This window comes from Sander lucioperca, chromosome 1 (assembly GCF_008315115.2).
Source record: "Sander lucioperca isolate FBNREF2018 chromosome 1, SLUC_FBN_1.2, whole genome shotgun sequence".
Taxonomy (NCBI): domain Eukaryota; kingdom Metazoa; phylum Chordata; class Actinopteri; order Perciformes; family Percidae; genus Sander; species Sander lucioperca.
The window spans coordinates 27,856,619-27,874,335 of record NC_050173.1 but is presented as its reverse complement, the minus strand read 5'-3'; the positions used below and the strand labels follow the sequence as shown (position 1 = coordinate 27,874,335).

General features: G+C 38.3%; 1 protein-coding gene across 7 annotated transcripts in view; it reads right to left on the bottom strand.

Annotated features, from left to right (window-relative positions):
• diaph2 (diaphanous-related formin 2) overlaps positions 1-17,717 on the bottom strand; it is a 426,632-nt gene that overhangs the window by 71,951 nt on the left and 336,964 nt on the right. For all 7 annotated transcript variants that reach the window (XM_031302826.2, XM_031302828.2, XM_031302833.2 and 4 more), the window contains 2 exons: positions 9,252-9,416; positions 32-167 (listed from right to left, as the gene is read on the bottom strand). In XM_031302826.2, coding sequence (XP_031158686.1) covers positions 32-167; positions 9,252-9,416 — 301 coding nt within the window. The remainder of the gene's footprint in view (positions 1-31; positions 168-9,251; positions 9,417-17,717) is intronic.

Below are 17,717 nucleotides of genomic sequence, written 5' to 3'. Positions count from 1 at the left end.
TTCTGCAGTGGCACAGGGAGAAGTGGCATACCTTTGTTCATGTCAATCAGCTGCTTCTTCTTCTGCTGGCGCTCCTGCTTCTCCCGCTCTGCTTTCTCCTTCGCCAGCTTGGCTCTCTTGATCTTCTCCTCCATCTCCTTCTTTTTGTGGTTCTCCTTCACTGCTTCCTGATGAGGCACGCACGCACGCACGCACGCACGCACGCACGCACACAACACACACACACACACACACACACACACACACACACACACATACACACACACACACACACACACACACACACACACACACACACACACACACACACACACACACACACACACACACACACAGAGATACAATCAGAATCTTATACTGTATAGTGTTCAGAAGTGGCAGCATGCCATCAGCAAATTCTTATTCAGAGAAGGGTTTGATAGTTAGAGATAAGCTGCTGGAATAAACAATATATCATGCTTTGTGTATGGGCTTTTTAATACAAGCATAGTTGTCTGCAAGGACTCTGAACTGCTTTACATATTTTCAATAACAGACAGAGCTGATTCGTTGTCAATAATACATCAATATGGTCCTAAAAAAGGCTAGATGATCATCACACATGCACCATGCTAGTACTTTCACAATATGGGGGAGCCATTGCACGAGAAAAGAAAAGTGTAGCAGCAACGTGCCAGTCTCTGAGGACAGACACAGAGATATCATCCTTCTCCTCCTTCGTGACCGGCTAAAATGTCAGGAAGGAGTCAGAGAAAGAGAGATAATCAACGGTACGGATTCAGCCTTTACAAATGTGTCAGTTTGTTTTTTTGCCAACAGAGAGTAAGATGCAACCATGTGACCTTTGGAGACAACATGTTCTCTCATCTCAGGCCTGTGGCAGAACCCAGCATAGTGAGAAGTCATACTGCATGTGTATGCATGCATACATGTATATCCCTGTGTGAATATGCTGTCCATTGGCCCCTTTGTGCTTCTGCTCATCGGTGGTGTCCCCCTTATATATGCATGCATGCATGTGTGTGTGTGTGTGTGTGTGTGTGTGTCTCTCAGTAAGTTAAGGCATGGCCCTGTCTGTGCACTGATATAATAAGTGGCGACAGTAGGCCCCCCCATCTAATGCCCCTGTGGTCCTGATGTGTGTGCCGTGCTGGCAGCTAAGACAGAGGAATTACAGGGATTGTGGGGTAGGAACAAGGAAAGAGCAGGTCATGATGCCAGTCAATAGTAGAGCTTTGCTCCACATCCAAGGACACAAGCCCTCATTGTCACTGTCTCCTTGTTAGATGACAAGGGCAATGAGAGAGAGAGAGAGAGAGAGAGAGAGAGAGAGCGAGCGAGAGAGAGAGAGAGAGAGAGCAGAATAATAAGAACTGAGTGTGTTTTTGTATCATGTGCATTATGAAAACGTTGTGAGATGTTTTGCTTCGTCAGCTGCTACAAGCCGATAAGCACTAAAAAATCCACCTACATTTTATCACCACATCGGGGTTATGTAAATGATACAGTTACAGTCTAAAAGGGCTATTGACTGTGTGCACTTTGCTGTTGTTTTGAATTAGAGTGGATGACAGCTGTGCTGTACATTCAATAATGAAACAGTTAACTTGTGCATTTTGTTTAAGTGATGGGCAGCACTGGCAGCACGAATCAAATTGATTTCTGTCCTCATTCACTGACAGGACTCAATTCATTTCGAAGTAATATCACTGCATTGCTCAACAACTACAGCATAAGATAAGATAAATTATGCAGATTACAAACAAAATCCTGCCGGCAAAACTTATTTTAAACAAACAACTAATTCTGACTGTAAACATGATTATGCAATGCAATTATGTTGCTCTAATCACACAGCACTACTAATTGCCATAGCAACAAATATGTTTTCACTGATCTCTTATTTTTCCCTTTACCATTCTCTTTGACAGCCTCTATTTTGCTGTTGGCAACCACTGATTGTATCAGGTCTCATTTCCTTGCCAACTCTTTATATTGTAGGAGGACATACAAGAGATAAACAATCCTCATGAGATGTGTTTCGTGAGATATGCATACAGTATGTTGTGTTCAAAAATAATCTTCCGTGCAGAGAACCACATTTAAACCTCATCGGGACATAAGACAAAAGATCTGGTTACTCTCAAATATTCTGTATAAATGTTGAAAAATATGTTAAGAACAAGTCCCATGCATCTTGTTTTGTCTTTTGAGAACTCTCATTTACTCAATTACAATATGATTGGAGATGACCATGGAAACAAGTTATTTTTGGACCCTTGTTGAAGATCATCACTATAGTTATAGTGCAACCCAACGTGAGCTTAATTATTTTTCAAATGAAAACAACCTACAATAACTTTGATCTTCTAATTGAGCAATGTAAAATATATAAACAAGACACACATTAACTCCCACTCACAGGGACACCTGGGCGCAGAACGGTTTATTCAAATAAATTGTAAGTATTGTCATTGTTTATGTCAAATATTTAGTTTTAAAACATACAGCTGTGTGAATTAGAGCATGGAGATTTATATATTAAACACAATAATCACTTAGAAGCTTTTAGATTTTGACCATATTGCATGGCCTTCTTTACTAAATAGAACTCGGAACTAAGTACGTAACTTCAGTCTGGTTTTAACTGTTATTATTAATGTGTCTTAGTTACCAAGGCTGACATTTTTACTTCAAGTATAAGAAATGTTGGGAAGCAGAAAGAAAAATATTAAGACCCACTTTGTTTTTACAAATGGCTAATGGCTAATACTGTAAGGCAGATGTTTTTGTGAGCAAAATACATAATCCACTTAAAAACAACAAAATAAAAAAACAGTATAAGGAACTGAAGAAAAGATACAATAAAAAGACCAAGTTAGAAGTGAAGTGCACTTTAAAATAACCCAATAGTCCAACAGACACCCCTTTGATTATCTCCCATTATAGACAGTGGCCTTTGTGGCCTTGATTCTACCTAATAATACTTAAATGACTGGCTTTGTGCCCTGAATCCCTCAGATGTAGGAAAATGCAGTGCAGGTACTGTATACATATAGCTCAGGTAAGAATCTTCTTGAAAAGACAAAACACAATGTGCGGTTTCACCTTATTGCCAGGTGGGATTGATAACATCACGATTGAGCCGACACATTCGGGCTTTATGAGCACGAAAGCCTGTTCATCTTAGACACACCAGAGGCCACAAGTGTGACATAAACTTAACTTTTTCTCATGGCCTCTGGTGTGTCTAAGATGGAGATTATAAGTACTCCTCTATCTATAACTGGCTGTAAAACTGAATGTTGTACAACCCAGAGGTCCAATCTACCAACAAGGGCCAGGCAGCATTTTCCCTTTCCAGGTCTGTTCTTTTAATAATTCATGAAATGTGTTTGCTGTTCTTCCTTGACCCTGCACAACACGATACATCACCCACAGCATGGCTTCCCTCCCATGCATACAAGTTTGCCAGTCCAATGAGGGAGCAATGAGTATTTCCAACTGCTCAACTTGCACCAGTGATCTCACACAGAGTGTCACTGCTCTATCTCATTTGAATTTTACAAACACTACAGGGCCTGGGCTTTAAGCAGCAAATGTGTTTATTAGCCATCTGTTACACTGTGTGCCAGGATGTGGGGGAAAATGGCTTCAAGAAGTTATAGGTTACAGATTGTGAGACTTCTGCTCTGCGGTATAGATGTATTCCCATATTGATAGGTGACCTCCAAAATCTGGTGCAATGACGTTTATGACTGTATCGTGCTGGTCTGAGTGAAAATACTGAAGAAACATGACAGTGATTCAGCAAGAAGGTGGGGGGAGTTCCACAGCCAGAGCATCATATTCAGCATTATCACCATGATTATGATAATTTGTCATATTGTGAAGGAATTAGCAAGATTTAGAAATATCACATGGGCTCCAAAGTGGACGAATACACCCGCACACGCAGCCACACACACACACACACACACACACACACACACACACACACACACACACACACACACACACACACACAAATAATCATTCTAATCTCATAGATGCTCTATCTTGCTACTTTGCGAATTCAGTCTGGGTCTTTGGGACTTTTTAGAAAGTCACTCAATTAACAAGGAAGACTGTTCATCCCAGCCCATCTGCTGCGCTTTGATAACTCATTAATGGAAAAATCCTCATCCCCCATGCTGCTGGTCAGGATTACACATGCAGACCCTGCGATTGCATTTCACTCATACTATATTTCAGAATATGGCAGCAGCATTAAATTAACAAATTGTTGGACTCTTCGAATACTTTCTTCGTGTGCTGAAATCAAATAATATTCCATTGGCCGGAGAAAAAAAAAAGAGAATGGGACGGGAGTAAGGGAGAGAAAGAGAATGAAACAGAAGGAAAATAAAGTTAATGGATTCTCTTATCAGTTACATTCAGTTCTGTGAGGACGGTCTGTCAATGCGTTTACTCAAATGCCTCATGTCGGTCGGGTGCATTAAGCCCTAGCTTTTTAGTAAAAGCAATTTAGGGTGACTCTATTGCAATGGGATTTTTTTAATACTGCAAATGCTTTGTGCTGTGAATGCATTACACAGGGCAATGCAACAAAGACAGAAGTTAGCGAAGATGTTCTGTCTCAGTCAAACAACTCAATGTCTCAATATTGCAATAAACGTCCAAGGCACACCAGGCATATCAAGAAGTTAAATTCAAGGATCTTCTCTAAATTATTAGCTGCCAAGAAGTCATTAGATTTGCTATTTTGAACAAATTAGTAATGGTTGATGTAGGTCAACTTTGTCAAAGAAAAATAACAAGCAGACTTCTCCCTAAAATTTGTCACTGAAAAAAAAGGAGGATGCTGAAAAGCAGCAAGCTCAGTTTTTTTTTTCACAGGGTAAGAAAATAAAAAAACAACATTCAAGTAGAAACAACCACTGATTCCTTGTGCTCTGCAAGCAGATGGGATTAGCCTTTCTGTCAGCAGAGCTGATGAGCCAAAAACTATAAATAATATCTGAAGAATATGGTGATTAAAGGATTGTTTTTATATGAATACATTAACTTATAACCAGCCCTCCTCCCAATTTCAACCACAAAACTTTATCCCACTCAGTTCCCTCCCCTTATCCATAGCAGGGAAGTTTAAACCAGCAATAAAATATTCATATGCTGCTATTTGCTTGAGAGAATAATTTATTTTCTTGGGTGGATGCCTCTTTTAGAGATATGCAACTCTGGAATCCTTGAGGGAGCGTTGTGTTGTGTGTTGGTACACTTTGATCAGTGGGAATGAAAAGTCGGTTTCAGATGGAGATCAGAGTAAAGAGAAGAGAAGGATTCAGACAAGGGGACCTTGCTATTCACGTTAATGGATTGTGAAGACTGAGAGCATGCCTTCAGGACACCATGTCATCATCCTGACACCAGGGATTTTTGGGGCGGTGCCAGGAGGGATGGATAGACTGCAGAAGGTGGAGAAGCAAAGACACTTGATAAATGTTTAACAGACTTGGCTACTCAAGTAAAAAGGAACTCCTGGTTTGTTTACCTTGTCATTAATATTACCTCTTTAACAACTAATCTGCTTTGCCCTGTCCTTAATTCACTGCTCTCAGTAACCACATTTTATTTCTATAACACTGGCAAGAAGCAGAAGGAAGTTTGAGTTTTACTTTGATCCACAGTAAATTAATATTCCACATTTTCCTCAGTTGTGAACTTTTGTCACTTGTGTGTTCTCTTTTTAAGTTTATTGTAGGAATTTGACAAAAATGTAAATGTTTTATATAACCAACAGTAAATGGTATTATAGTGCTTAAAGGTCCCATGGCATGAAAATTTCACTTTATGAGGTTTTTTAACATTGATATGCGTTCCCCCTGTCTGCCTATGGTCCCCCAGTGGCTTGAAATGGCGATAGGTGTAAACCGAGCCCTGGGTATCCTGCTCTGCCTTTGAGAAAATGAAAGCTCAGATGGGCCGATCTGGAATCTGCTCCTCATGAGCTCATAAGGAGCAAGGTTACCTCCCCTTTCTCTGCTTTGACCGCCCAGAGAATTTGGCCCACCCATGAGAGAGAGACATCATGGCTTTCAAACGAGCAAAGTGACAGTTGGTCAAGGCCACACCCCCACCCTCCACCTCTCTCCTCCTCAATAGCTACAGACACAGAAATGGCACATCCTAAGGAAAGCTCATTGTGGGACTGGCTCTAGTGGCTGTAATTCTGCACCAAGGCTGAATTTCGGGAAAGAGACTTCAGATACAGTTTTAGGGGACCACTAAGGCCTATATAAAAGCATCCAAAGAGCACCATGTCATGGGACCTTTAAGGTGAAGTGTTTATGGAATACATTATTTTATCAGTAAGGCACTGACATTATAGATCCTCCTATTCTGAGCTACTTTCAAATAATAGATTTTAATCTGTTTAAAACTTTTTCATTTTCTTACAGCTCCCAAGTCAGTGCTAGATGTTTCTTAATCAGTGCTGGTATGTACCCACTCTTAAGTTATCTTCTGCAGGTTTAAGCATCTGAAACTCAGTATGCTCAGGTAAATGACAGTGAGCAATTTTGTTTCCAATTTGGATGTACAGTACAGTACAGTAGGTGGAAAAGCAATAACAATCTGTTTGTTTTTTTTAAAGTCAGATGCACTGAAATTCAGGGACCTGGTGGCATTTACGACTGCACAAACAATGTACAAAGCAAGACATAATTTACTTCCTGGCAATATAAAAAAAAAAAAAATGTTCCTGGACAATGAGGGGGGTTATACAATACAATATAGATAGTTATTGTTATGTTTTTCAGGGGAGCACAGTCTCGGTTCCTAACTTAAGATGAAAATGTATTTTGAAACAACATTGTGTTCACTCCAATCTTAAAAATATCTGCCTATCAGTTTGTGGGGTGGTTTTGTGGAAAGGACTGGGGATAGAAATCAAACAAAGTAAAAATAAAATATCAGACAGTTTAAAAGACAGGTTAAAAGGGTTTTTTTGCGAGGTAAAGAAATGAGGAAGGGGAATGTAAAGCACGCTAATGTAATGCTGTTGTTTCCTTTTCTTAGTTGGGTAGTAAATTATTATATAGAGGACAAACTGGTTTAGTTGTGGGAATGGATGCTGGTGCATAGAGTTGATTGAGTATTAATGGATTAGATTAATATAGAATAAGGGTAGGAGTAGATACGCATGATGTTTCTTCCTACTCCTTTTCAGAGAAGAAATGTTAATTTGTCGTACATATTCACTGTTCTTTTCTTTAAACATCTATATATTTTTAAATAAAGTTCAATTCAAGATGTATTTTCAGATTCTATCTATACTACTTATATCGTAATTAATACATTTCTTTACTTCTGCATTAACACAATGTGTTTTAAAATCAAAGTGTTTCATTTGTGATCTTTTGTATCATATCTTCATATTATATAAATATATATATATATATATATATATATATATATATATTTTCAGATGTAAAACACGTGCCAGCTCCAGCATGTTGATTAGACCTAAATTATCTTGAATAAAACAAAAAAACTCCTCTGAAACACATTTTTTGGCAAGAGAATAGGATTATATTTTACTTTATGCACTTTAAGCCTCCCTTAAGTTAAGATACTGCACATGTAAGTGGTATATAAACATTTATAACAGACCATAATGTAGTTATAGTGAGAAGATATAAGGGCATTGTAAGTGCTTTTAATGTACATTATTTGTGAGCAATTATAACTTCTCTTATGAAGACTTATTGTGAATTATTACGATTGTGTTTTATTATATTTTTATTCATTATCCGTTTATACAGCAGCCTCCACTTATGGTTGTCTTCACAAGACCTATATTCATAACCTTCCACACTATGATGGCATTGAAGGAAAGGACAAATTAAAACTTTGGTGACAAAAAAAAGAAGTTTTATCTGTGATACCTGAAAAAAAAAAATCTTTGGCAGACACAAAAAAAAGACCTAAAAAAAGATGACATATGGAAGGAAATCACACAGCAGGTGAGTGTGGTTACATTCTTGCAGAGAACAGTGCAAGAACTTAAAAGAAAAACTGAAAAGGATGTCAGGGCAAACCAAGGGAATATTAAGACCAAAATAGGTGGCCAGAAAATATGGTGCACTCTCCCAAACCAAGAACTTTCTGTCAGTTTTAGATGAGGAAAGTGAAATCACCCCAAAACTGAAACTAGCAGCTGATTGGCATAAAAACACAAATCTTGATGGACTATTAGATGACTGACAGGGAAATATTTCTATTGTCGTTGCTCACTTCCAGATTATAGTTGTATAATGTCTTCTGTGGCTCTGGAGCAGATATGTCATAGCACAGGCCTTCAAGGGTTGGTCAGCGTGAAACATAGTGTAAACATAATCTCTGATATAAAAATAAAAAAATCTTATCAGTTTAAATATTCTGTTGTGGTTCAAGTATGAAAAATGTAAATTTGTAAATTTGAAGGATACACAAACTATATACATATACAATTCTGACATGACCTCCACCTCAGCTAAAGGTTTAGAGGAGCTGCCTAACCTAACTGGCCAAAGAAAAATAATGGCACAGAACATAACATAAAATAGCATATTTTTTCACTTATATTCCATAACCAGTCATCCTGGAGGGAAGTGAGGCTGCATGTTATCTGTACTGCCCCGGGCACATGTACTGTACTGTTATTTGTTTACTCTGCTTGGCAGATAGAGGTAGACATGTGGTTGTAATGAGCAACATGATATGATGAAGATTGTTCAAATTAAATGTTATTGTGGTACAAAGCCTATATTGAATACCCTTTACCTGCCTTTTAGTAAGAGATATTGTAAATGAGGAAAAAAAAGTAATTTAATGTAACATTAATCAGCCCATGTGTGTTAAGTCTGTATGTTTAAGTTCAAATATTCTCAATCATATGAATCACACTGTTTATCATGCTGTAACAATATCAATACAAGTTTAAGATATAACTATAAATAATGTAATACAACTGTTAGTTGTGTTTTCTAAACAAAACATTTTATTGCTAAAAGTACAACACTGTAATGTTTGCACAGGTGTTTCCATCAGTAAGGGCCTACTGAATGTCTGATGAAAGTAATGTGCAGGTGTGGTTGGTGGACGCTGTCAGTCTGTATGTGTGTGTGTGTGTGTGTGTGTGTGTGTACTTTGAAGGACCCATAAACATGAAACTTTTCATGTGCACAAACCATAAACTTTATACTCACCATGAAGAGTATGCGGAAGTTGGCCAATTCTCCGAAGAAATCCTCCACACTGACCGTGTGGGGGTCAAAGGCAAAATAGCTGCCTATGCTCTCATAAAGCTTTTGCATGTTCTTGTGCATCGTCGACAGTTTTTCATACTGCTCCCGTGCATGCTTGGAGAAGCCGTGAGAAGAACAGAGTTAAAGAAAAAGGACAAAAACATATCTCAAACACATACAAAACATACTTTAAAGCTACTGTAATCATCAATATAATGGCACCTCACAAATATGGTCAGCTGTGACAAAACAAGCCATTGTTAGAAATGATCACTTCAAAAGCTCATCATTCAAAAAGCCCATCTATGTCAAGGTCAACAAAACAAAACACTGTATAAAGAAGGGTGAGAGACAATCTAATGTGCCATTACAATAACCTCTCCGACTCACTTTGGAGTCAATGGCATGGTGCGCTAATAGCTGCAGCCCTGGAGTAATGGAAAGGTGTTTTGTAGTCAGCAGCGTGACACAGATGGTTGCTGGAAAAGCGGATTGCAGTCATTGTTCTATTGTTTCTCCCAACAACAGTGGGGTCAGGTTGTTTTGAACCTCACAGCTCACGTCGCACTGTGTAATTTACTGAACAGGCAAGCACTTTTCTCCTGGTGAATGGCTATTGACAGCTGGCATCAGTTAAGCATTATCACAGCAGCCATTGACCTCATGGAGACTGTACTTGGACACTTCAAGACTCACATGCCCTGTGTGGGATGAATACGACACAACCTCACACAAAACACACAAACACATATGCATCAACTTGTATACGTGTACATGCTTGCAAACACAGACAAAGAAAAAGAAAAGAAAAAGACCATGCACAATTCATCAGCAATGGTGGCCAACACCTGCTGTGCTTCAGCCATTTTCATCTTCCTTCTATAGAAGCTATAGTTGTTTAGCTATAATATAATGCTTATCACTATAATTTGGAATTTTTACAGCTCTGGCCACAAATTCCATTGAATACAATAATACTGTTCTTACAAGTAATTAGTGAGATCTTATGACGTGGCAACATTTCTATAAATAGGTTCACCGGAGCAACATAATGTACACGAGCAGTCACATGATAAGAAAGGTTTATTTGTGTTAGATAAGACACAAAGCGTGCACAGCTGTAATGTCGCTGTGTGCACAACTTTGTCAAAGTTGCCATCTGCCTTTTGTTTTCTCTTACAAAGAAGTTTGATTAACCTATGGGTTTGTTTATAACCTGTGGGATCAACTGGCCATTTATGTTTCTTTCCTGTTGGACCTATTTTTTTTTTTTTTTTTATGGAATGCTGGGGAACAATTTTATAATAACCATAATTAAGAAAATGCAAATTGATAGTTAATTAAACTTTAATTAATAGTTATTTTACTGTTAACAAACAACTAAATGATTATTTATGTTTACTAATGTTATAATTTATGCTATTTTATCATAAGTTTAGTGTAATATCAAAAAATAGTTTATAACTTTAGATCGTTAAAACTTTGCCAATGGTTAATAATTGTTCTTTATAAATATATTATTTTATTTGGATGGCTATTATTAAAGTTGCAACTAATGCTTAGAATAATTAGTTATTTATTAATAAGTGGTTTATAAAGCATCAAGTAACATTAATGTGGCCCCATTAAATCTTTTTTAGTGATTTATAAAAAAATAAATAAAATATATATATATATATATATATATATATATAAATATTGATTATTTGTGCACTCATAATAGCCATCCAAATATTGTTTATTGATGGTTTACAAACAATTTCTTAAAGGTTTACAAATCATTTGGTCAGACAATAAAACCCAAATTGCAACAATATGGTTTTTGAGTCAATATCTTTGTGTTTTGGACACTTGTGCACCCAATTAAAAAAAATTCAGTAAATAAATTGCATGGTCAGTGGTTCCATGTCTCTAATTCTAAATGGCTGATAGAGGTCTTTGCATGACCAACCATGAACATGAATGCTTTTATTGTCAGTGTGTGATCCGTGCAACGGATTTTGATGTATATTTAACTGATACTAAATACAATAAAGTAAAGCATGATTTACATGCGTTATGCTTACATACTAAGGCAGCAGCCTCTTATTCACAGCGTCACAAGTACAGATATAGTGCTCATATGCAGTCACCTTGGCAACATAAACAGGCTGGTGGTACAGCATGTGGGCTGTGATTGTTATGGCTAAACAGTTAACAAGACATTGTTCTTTGTGAGCATTCTGCCATTATTATGCTAAAGCCACTGTTTTTTGTATTAATGGTTTGTTTGTTTGTTCTGTTATCTTGGTAGATGTCCATGTTGAGGTCCAGGGATTGTTCTGTGTCCCGAGGCAAGTTATTACCTCACATTCTTTTGGATATAAACAACACACTCATATGTGCCTTTATGTGTGTGATGTATTCGTGCTCATACTGTACATATGCTGACATGTAAGCGTGTATGTGTGGAAAGGTCTTTGTGTAGCTGACAGGGAATAGAAGCACTGACAGGGTAGGCTGGTTGGATTACCTCCCTGCAAGCTAGTAATGGCACCGTCCAGGTTAGCAGCGAGCCCACACACGGGCCCGATGGATGGACTCATCCTTCTGTCTTTCCTCTTCCCTGTCTCTATCGCCTTGTCTGCCCAGACCTTATTTATCCCCATTGCTTCTGTCAGACTGCCTTTATCTCTTCTTTTGTCCACCTCCTCCTCACTGCACTTGTGTGTGAAAACTCAGGGGCTCAACAGATAGATGTAAAAGTAAAACTTTGCCAAAGAAATATCTTTTCAACATCTAAATTCCTGACAGTGACATACTGCCAAATTGCAGTTTTCGCAGTTGTATTACTTTGGTAAAGTCTGAAAAATTATGAATGTAAAGAAACGATCCATTCACATGAATATGATACTTATATTAATGTGTTTGATTGTCATTTATTACTGAAACTGAACCTCAGTGCTTCATCCAAAAATATTATTGCAGTCTGTTAAAAAATACCCCCTCTCAACAATGCCTAGTTGGTCAGAATGGAAAATTGACTCCAAAGGATAAAATGAAAAAAGCATAAATATTTATAATGTTCAACTGAAAACAAACATCAGCAACAGGTACTTGCAGTTGAATTATTTGCTATTCAAACGCTTGTATCTAGACAAGGGGTTTTACGGCCGTCTGATTTTATGTACCTATGTTTTCCTTTGTATTCTTATGTCTTTTATTTATTGTGTTTCACTTTATTGTGAGGCACTTTGTGATTTTTCTCTGTGAAAAGTGCAAGCCAAACATTAATGTTTCAATTAAGCAGCAAAATACATGTTGATATTATTCTGGCATGAAAATGCGTATTAATGACATTTAGATACAATATTGATTCCTTTCTTCAGAGTCCACAGTGCTCAGGAAATGTTCAGGTCACAACTGTTGCCTCCCTTGTAGAATGGTAGTTACATTTTTTTGAGGCAGTGGTTACTTTTGGTGCTTTTTGTGGCTTGTGGCTTTCTTGTGTTTCTTTTTCTCTCCACTCTCTCTCTCTAAGTCACACACACACATGCACGCACGCACACACGCGCGCACGCACACACGCACAATGGTAGATGTGTCCCGCTGGGGACTGGACTGAGGCTGACTGGGCTTTTGCTCCTTGTATTTCCACATCAAAGACATGTCATATTGATGGAGCCTGACGCAGACTATCCTGCAGCAACACAACCGGTATGCTAGAGCCTTCATCAAACACACATACAGACAAAGAATGAACAGGCAAGTGCTCACTCACTCACTCACTCACTCACTCACTCACTCACTCACTCACTCACACTCACACACACACACACACACACACACACACACACACACACACACACACACACATTACACACATTATTTGAATGTCTCTCTGTCAGGTTGTCTGTTACTCTTTTCTTTCCCTCAGTTTCTCACAGTCATTGGTAGTCTTTATTTTCTCTCCTTCTACCCTCTTCTTCCTGTCCACCACGGTCTCTTTCAAGCACATTCCCTTTATAATTCTTTCTACATTTCCCCTTGATATTCTCCCCACTAAATGATCTCACTCAAACAAAAATTTGCTTCTTTCTCTCTTACTCAGAGTGAACTTTCAGAAGTATGCTGCCTGAGCTGTGTCTGGTATTCACACCACTTGGGCTTGAAGCAGAGCAGGGAGCAGAGGCGATGGGTCTCAAGGTAAAGCATCATGCAGCCTTTGGTTGCCCTGGCACTGTTTGTCAGTCTCTGCTCTCCTCTTCTTGCTGTCCTCAGAGTGCTACCGCCCGCACTTCCTGTGCAATGCACCTCAACCATACAAAGCAAGACTATTGCTCCAGGGCTGGACGTCTCGATGTTGTTAATGCGGATGCTATAAATGATACTGTATCTGTGGAGTGCTTACTAGATTTCTAATCTAATGTTCTATTGGTCAGATTAGAACACTTAATTTTATAGCTCTGTGCCTCATCTTTCTTGAATTTCTGCATAGCCTATGAATGACTGTTTTATGAGTATTTCAATAACTGAAGCTGGCACAACTAGATGATAAACAATTATAGTTCAAAGAGGGCTCATGGAATAGCAGCAAGTTACTAAACATAACACACTAAGGCTTGGCTTATACAACTCCAGTTTCTGACAGCGTCCTATCTGACAGTGTTGATTTACAAAGACAATGTCAGATGTAAAATGTGATCTTGATAGCAGTGCTGTGCTAGTTCATGTTTTTATAATTTTCTCTCTCTCTCTCTCTTTCAAATCTCCTGTTGCTGCCAAAACCCACCCTGTCCTTCTAAATAAAATAAAATCTAGAATTATTTCTTTGTCCTGCCACAGTGTCCTCATTACTGTGTTTAATCAGTCACTTTTTATCTGTGTGTTTGACATTCCAGAAAGGGTACATTTAACATCAGTAAGCTGTGATTAAGGGCACTCGTTTTTAACACCAGAAAGTGACATCAAACCATATCCAAGTCAGACTTAACCTAAATGAAAAAAAGCTTTTTGGAGCAAGACCACATTCAATTTTGTGATAAAACCCATATAAAGAGAATGAATGCATCTATGTATAAGCCAAAACAAAGTTAAAACAGTTTTCACAATGGCCACCTACGAGGATGGAAATAAATTACCTGGTTTGTTTACCTGTGTGCAAGAGAGAGTTATTAAAGTGCTGCATAAAACCCTACAGTGGGGGCCCAAAAAGCCTCCTTAATAAATCTCCTGTAACCTAGTTGCATTAATGTTTATTTAATGCTTTTCCTATGTGCTTGCTGGCCCCTCCATCCAAGGACCCACACTAAGCCTGCTTTTCTCCAAAACCTCACCATCCCTGCTCCCTTTATCCCCACACCTACTGCCAACAGCCCCTGTGGGCCAAATTACACCAAAGCTGCCCACTGACTGGACACAACCCATCATGTTGAGAGTGAGAGCGGGATGAGAGAGGGATGAAGGAATGTAGTGGAGAGGGAGGGTACAAAGTGAGAGAGAGGGAGAGAATACAGACTATAAGATGTAAAAAGTATTTCTAGCTTCTCAAATCTGTGAATGAATGCAAAAGCTCTGATCTTAGTTTTTTATACTGTAATACACCTAAAATTAATTGTTTCTGCTTTTTTTATTTAAAAAGTAAATTTTTTTACTAGCATCACTTTTTCCACTTCATACTGAGTGAAAAAGAATAAGTGAGAGAAAAGCAAATCTGTATTAATACTGTGTTGTTAGGTTTCCAAAGGATTAGCCAAGAATTGACATAATAGAATTCCTCTCCAAAGTGTAAGTCAGGTTCCTAAGTGAGGAGGACAGGACCATTCTGTTGTGTGTGGTGATACAAGCAGAGGGAGGTCCGTAGGGCGAGCAGGAAAGAGGCTGACAGTGTTCTGAGTTGGGCCACGGCATAGACACCGGGGCTCTCAGAGGGAATTAGCAGAGCAGCCAGTTCCGGAAAATTGGGATGTGACCTGGTGCTGAGGTGGATGGAGGGAGGAGGGAAGTGTGTGAGAGGAGGGAGGGTATAGTGAACAGAGGGAGGGCAGGGAGGAGAGAGGATTTGCAAATATTAAAAAGAGGCAGATACTGTATGTTTAATGGTGTAGATCACAGTGACATATCTGAACGTACTGAATAAAATCTTGGTGTGAGAGCAATAATAAATGTCCATAAATCTCAATAAACAACACATACAGATGTGCTGATCTTTTATTTAATACACTACACCAACTCAGTCCAAGGCAATTACAAGTTCTGAGTCACACAAAAGTCTACAACCATGTGAGCAGACAGATCTAACCAAATGACAGTGCTTTGCCTCAGTTATAGTTAGCCGGTGTGGTGCTTTGAGCTAGAGCTGGGCGATATGGAAAAAAAATCAAACATCACGATATTTTTGACCAAATACATTGATATTGCGGCAATATTGTAGGGTTGACTATTGGTGCTTTCATAAAAGTTTAACATGGGAGTTTCGATAAATAATCACCAATAATGTGGATACAATGACTAAGTGAGTAAAGGCTAATAATAAAACAGCTAGTAGTCTGGTAATTTCAGAAAATTACATTACTTTACTGTAATGCAGCCTTTAAAACCAGGAAAAGACAACACGTGTCATATCACAATATCCAAAATTTAATACAATATCTAGCCTCATATAACGATGTCGATAAAATATCGATATTGCCCAGCCCTACTTTGAGCTAAATGCTAATGCTCACAATGTAAATGTTAACATGCGTTTAGCAAATAATGTCTACCATGTTCACCATCTTATTTAGCATGCTAACATTAACTAATGTGCAAATTAGAAGAAAAAGTTATTACAATTCATCCTCTGGGGATAATGAATGGCTGTGCAATTATCAAGGCAATCCATCCAATAGTTATCGAGACATTTCACTCCAAACCAAAATTGTCAACCTTACTGTGCCGCTAAAGGAAAATTCAGGGAATCACCAGTCATTATCAAAACACCATCTGGGAACCATGAATGTTTAAAGCACATTTTGTATTAATCCATTCAGTAGATGTTGTTTTAATGTGAAAACTGCCGGTGGTGCTACATGAAAAGTCAGGGGCTCACAATATTTAATTGTTATAGCCTAATTAAATCTGTGGGAAAAAAAGAATGTCTGAACCAAATTCCCTTGCTATCCATCCAATATTTGGTGACATATTTCACTCTGGTTAAAAGTGGTGGACAGACTGACTGACAGACCAAAAGACCACCAGCCAACATGTCAAGCTAATAAAAAACTTTATAGCAGCAAAATGTTTCTAGTGTCTTTGAACAATACAGTCAACCTTCATTTTCTAACTGATTATACACCATTCTGGATAAAAAAATGACTTTATACTTAAAGAACAAGAGAAAATGTGTTTCAGGCCTCTACAATCTCAGCTCATGTGAAATGGGAGTCTGAGAGGCCAAGAATAAAGAATTCAAGTCAGGTTCATTTCACATGGTGGAAATAATTAAATCTGTAGCAAACTCAATGCCTTAGTGTAACAATACTCCCTGAAAATTGCTGGACTTTGTCCAAAGTAATCAAAACAACATCTTGGATTAAAATCAACTGTGTGCCATCAAGAGCTCTATCCTGTTTATCCATCTTTGTCACTGCACACATGCACACGGACATGCACGCGCGCACACACACACACACACACACACACACACACACACACACACAAACTGCATCTCCCCCCCTTTCTGTCTCTTGGATTACGGAAGGTGCCAAACAGGGTGGTGATTACTTCGATGCCATCTCCCTCCCCTTCACAAAATGTAATTAATGTAATACTTAGTGTGCCGCTGCAGTGATCAGACTTTACCTTAACCTCTTAACCTTCATGTTCTCAGAATCTCAAATGCTTCCTTAAGTCCTATATGAACAATATATATTTGATAAGTGTGACTGATAACTGTGTACACACACACACACACACACATGCACATACACACACATATATATACATATATGTATTTGATAACTGTGATGGCTCAGTGGATTACATTGCCACTTTGACACAGGGTTCATGAACATTCCTCTCTCTATACTTCTCCCCTACAGCTCCTACTTCCCTTTTTCTTTTGTAATTAAAACCCAGATCTGATGTCAATTTTTACTGTCAATTTATTCTGCCCATCTGCCCCTGAAATATTTATACCTGTAGTGAGGAAGGTTGTTTCTGCTTAAGCATTCAAAGCTATTCACAGAGCACCCAGCTGGTGTTGGAACAACTCAATAAGGGGCAGACTGGTGGGTGTAATGACTACATCTGATAAAGGAAAAGAGACTATATAAATTAGATATGAGGGGATTAGGTCCATGGGAATGACCTGTTGAATCATGGATAGGCTATTAAAAAGGAAAGAGATAGCATAAAAAAATTGAAAAATAATTTGGTGTCAACTAATATAATGGTGTCGGTGAGTGT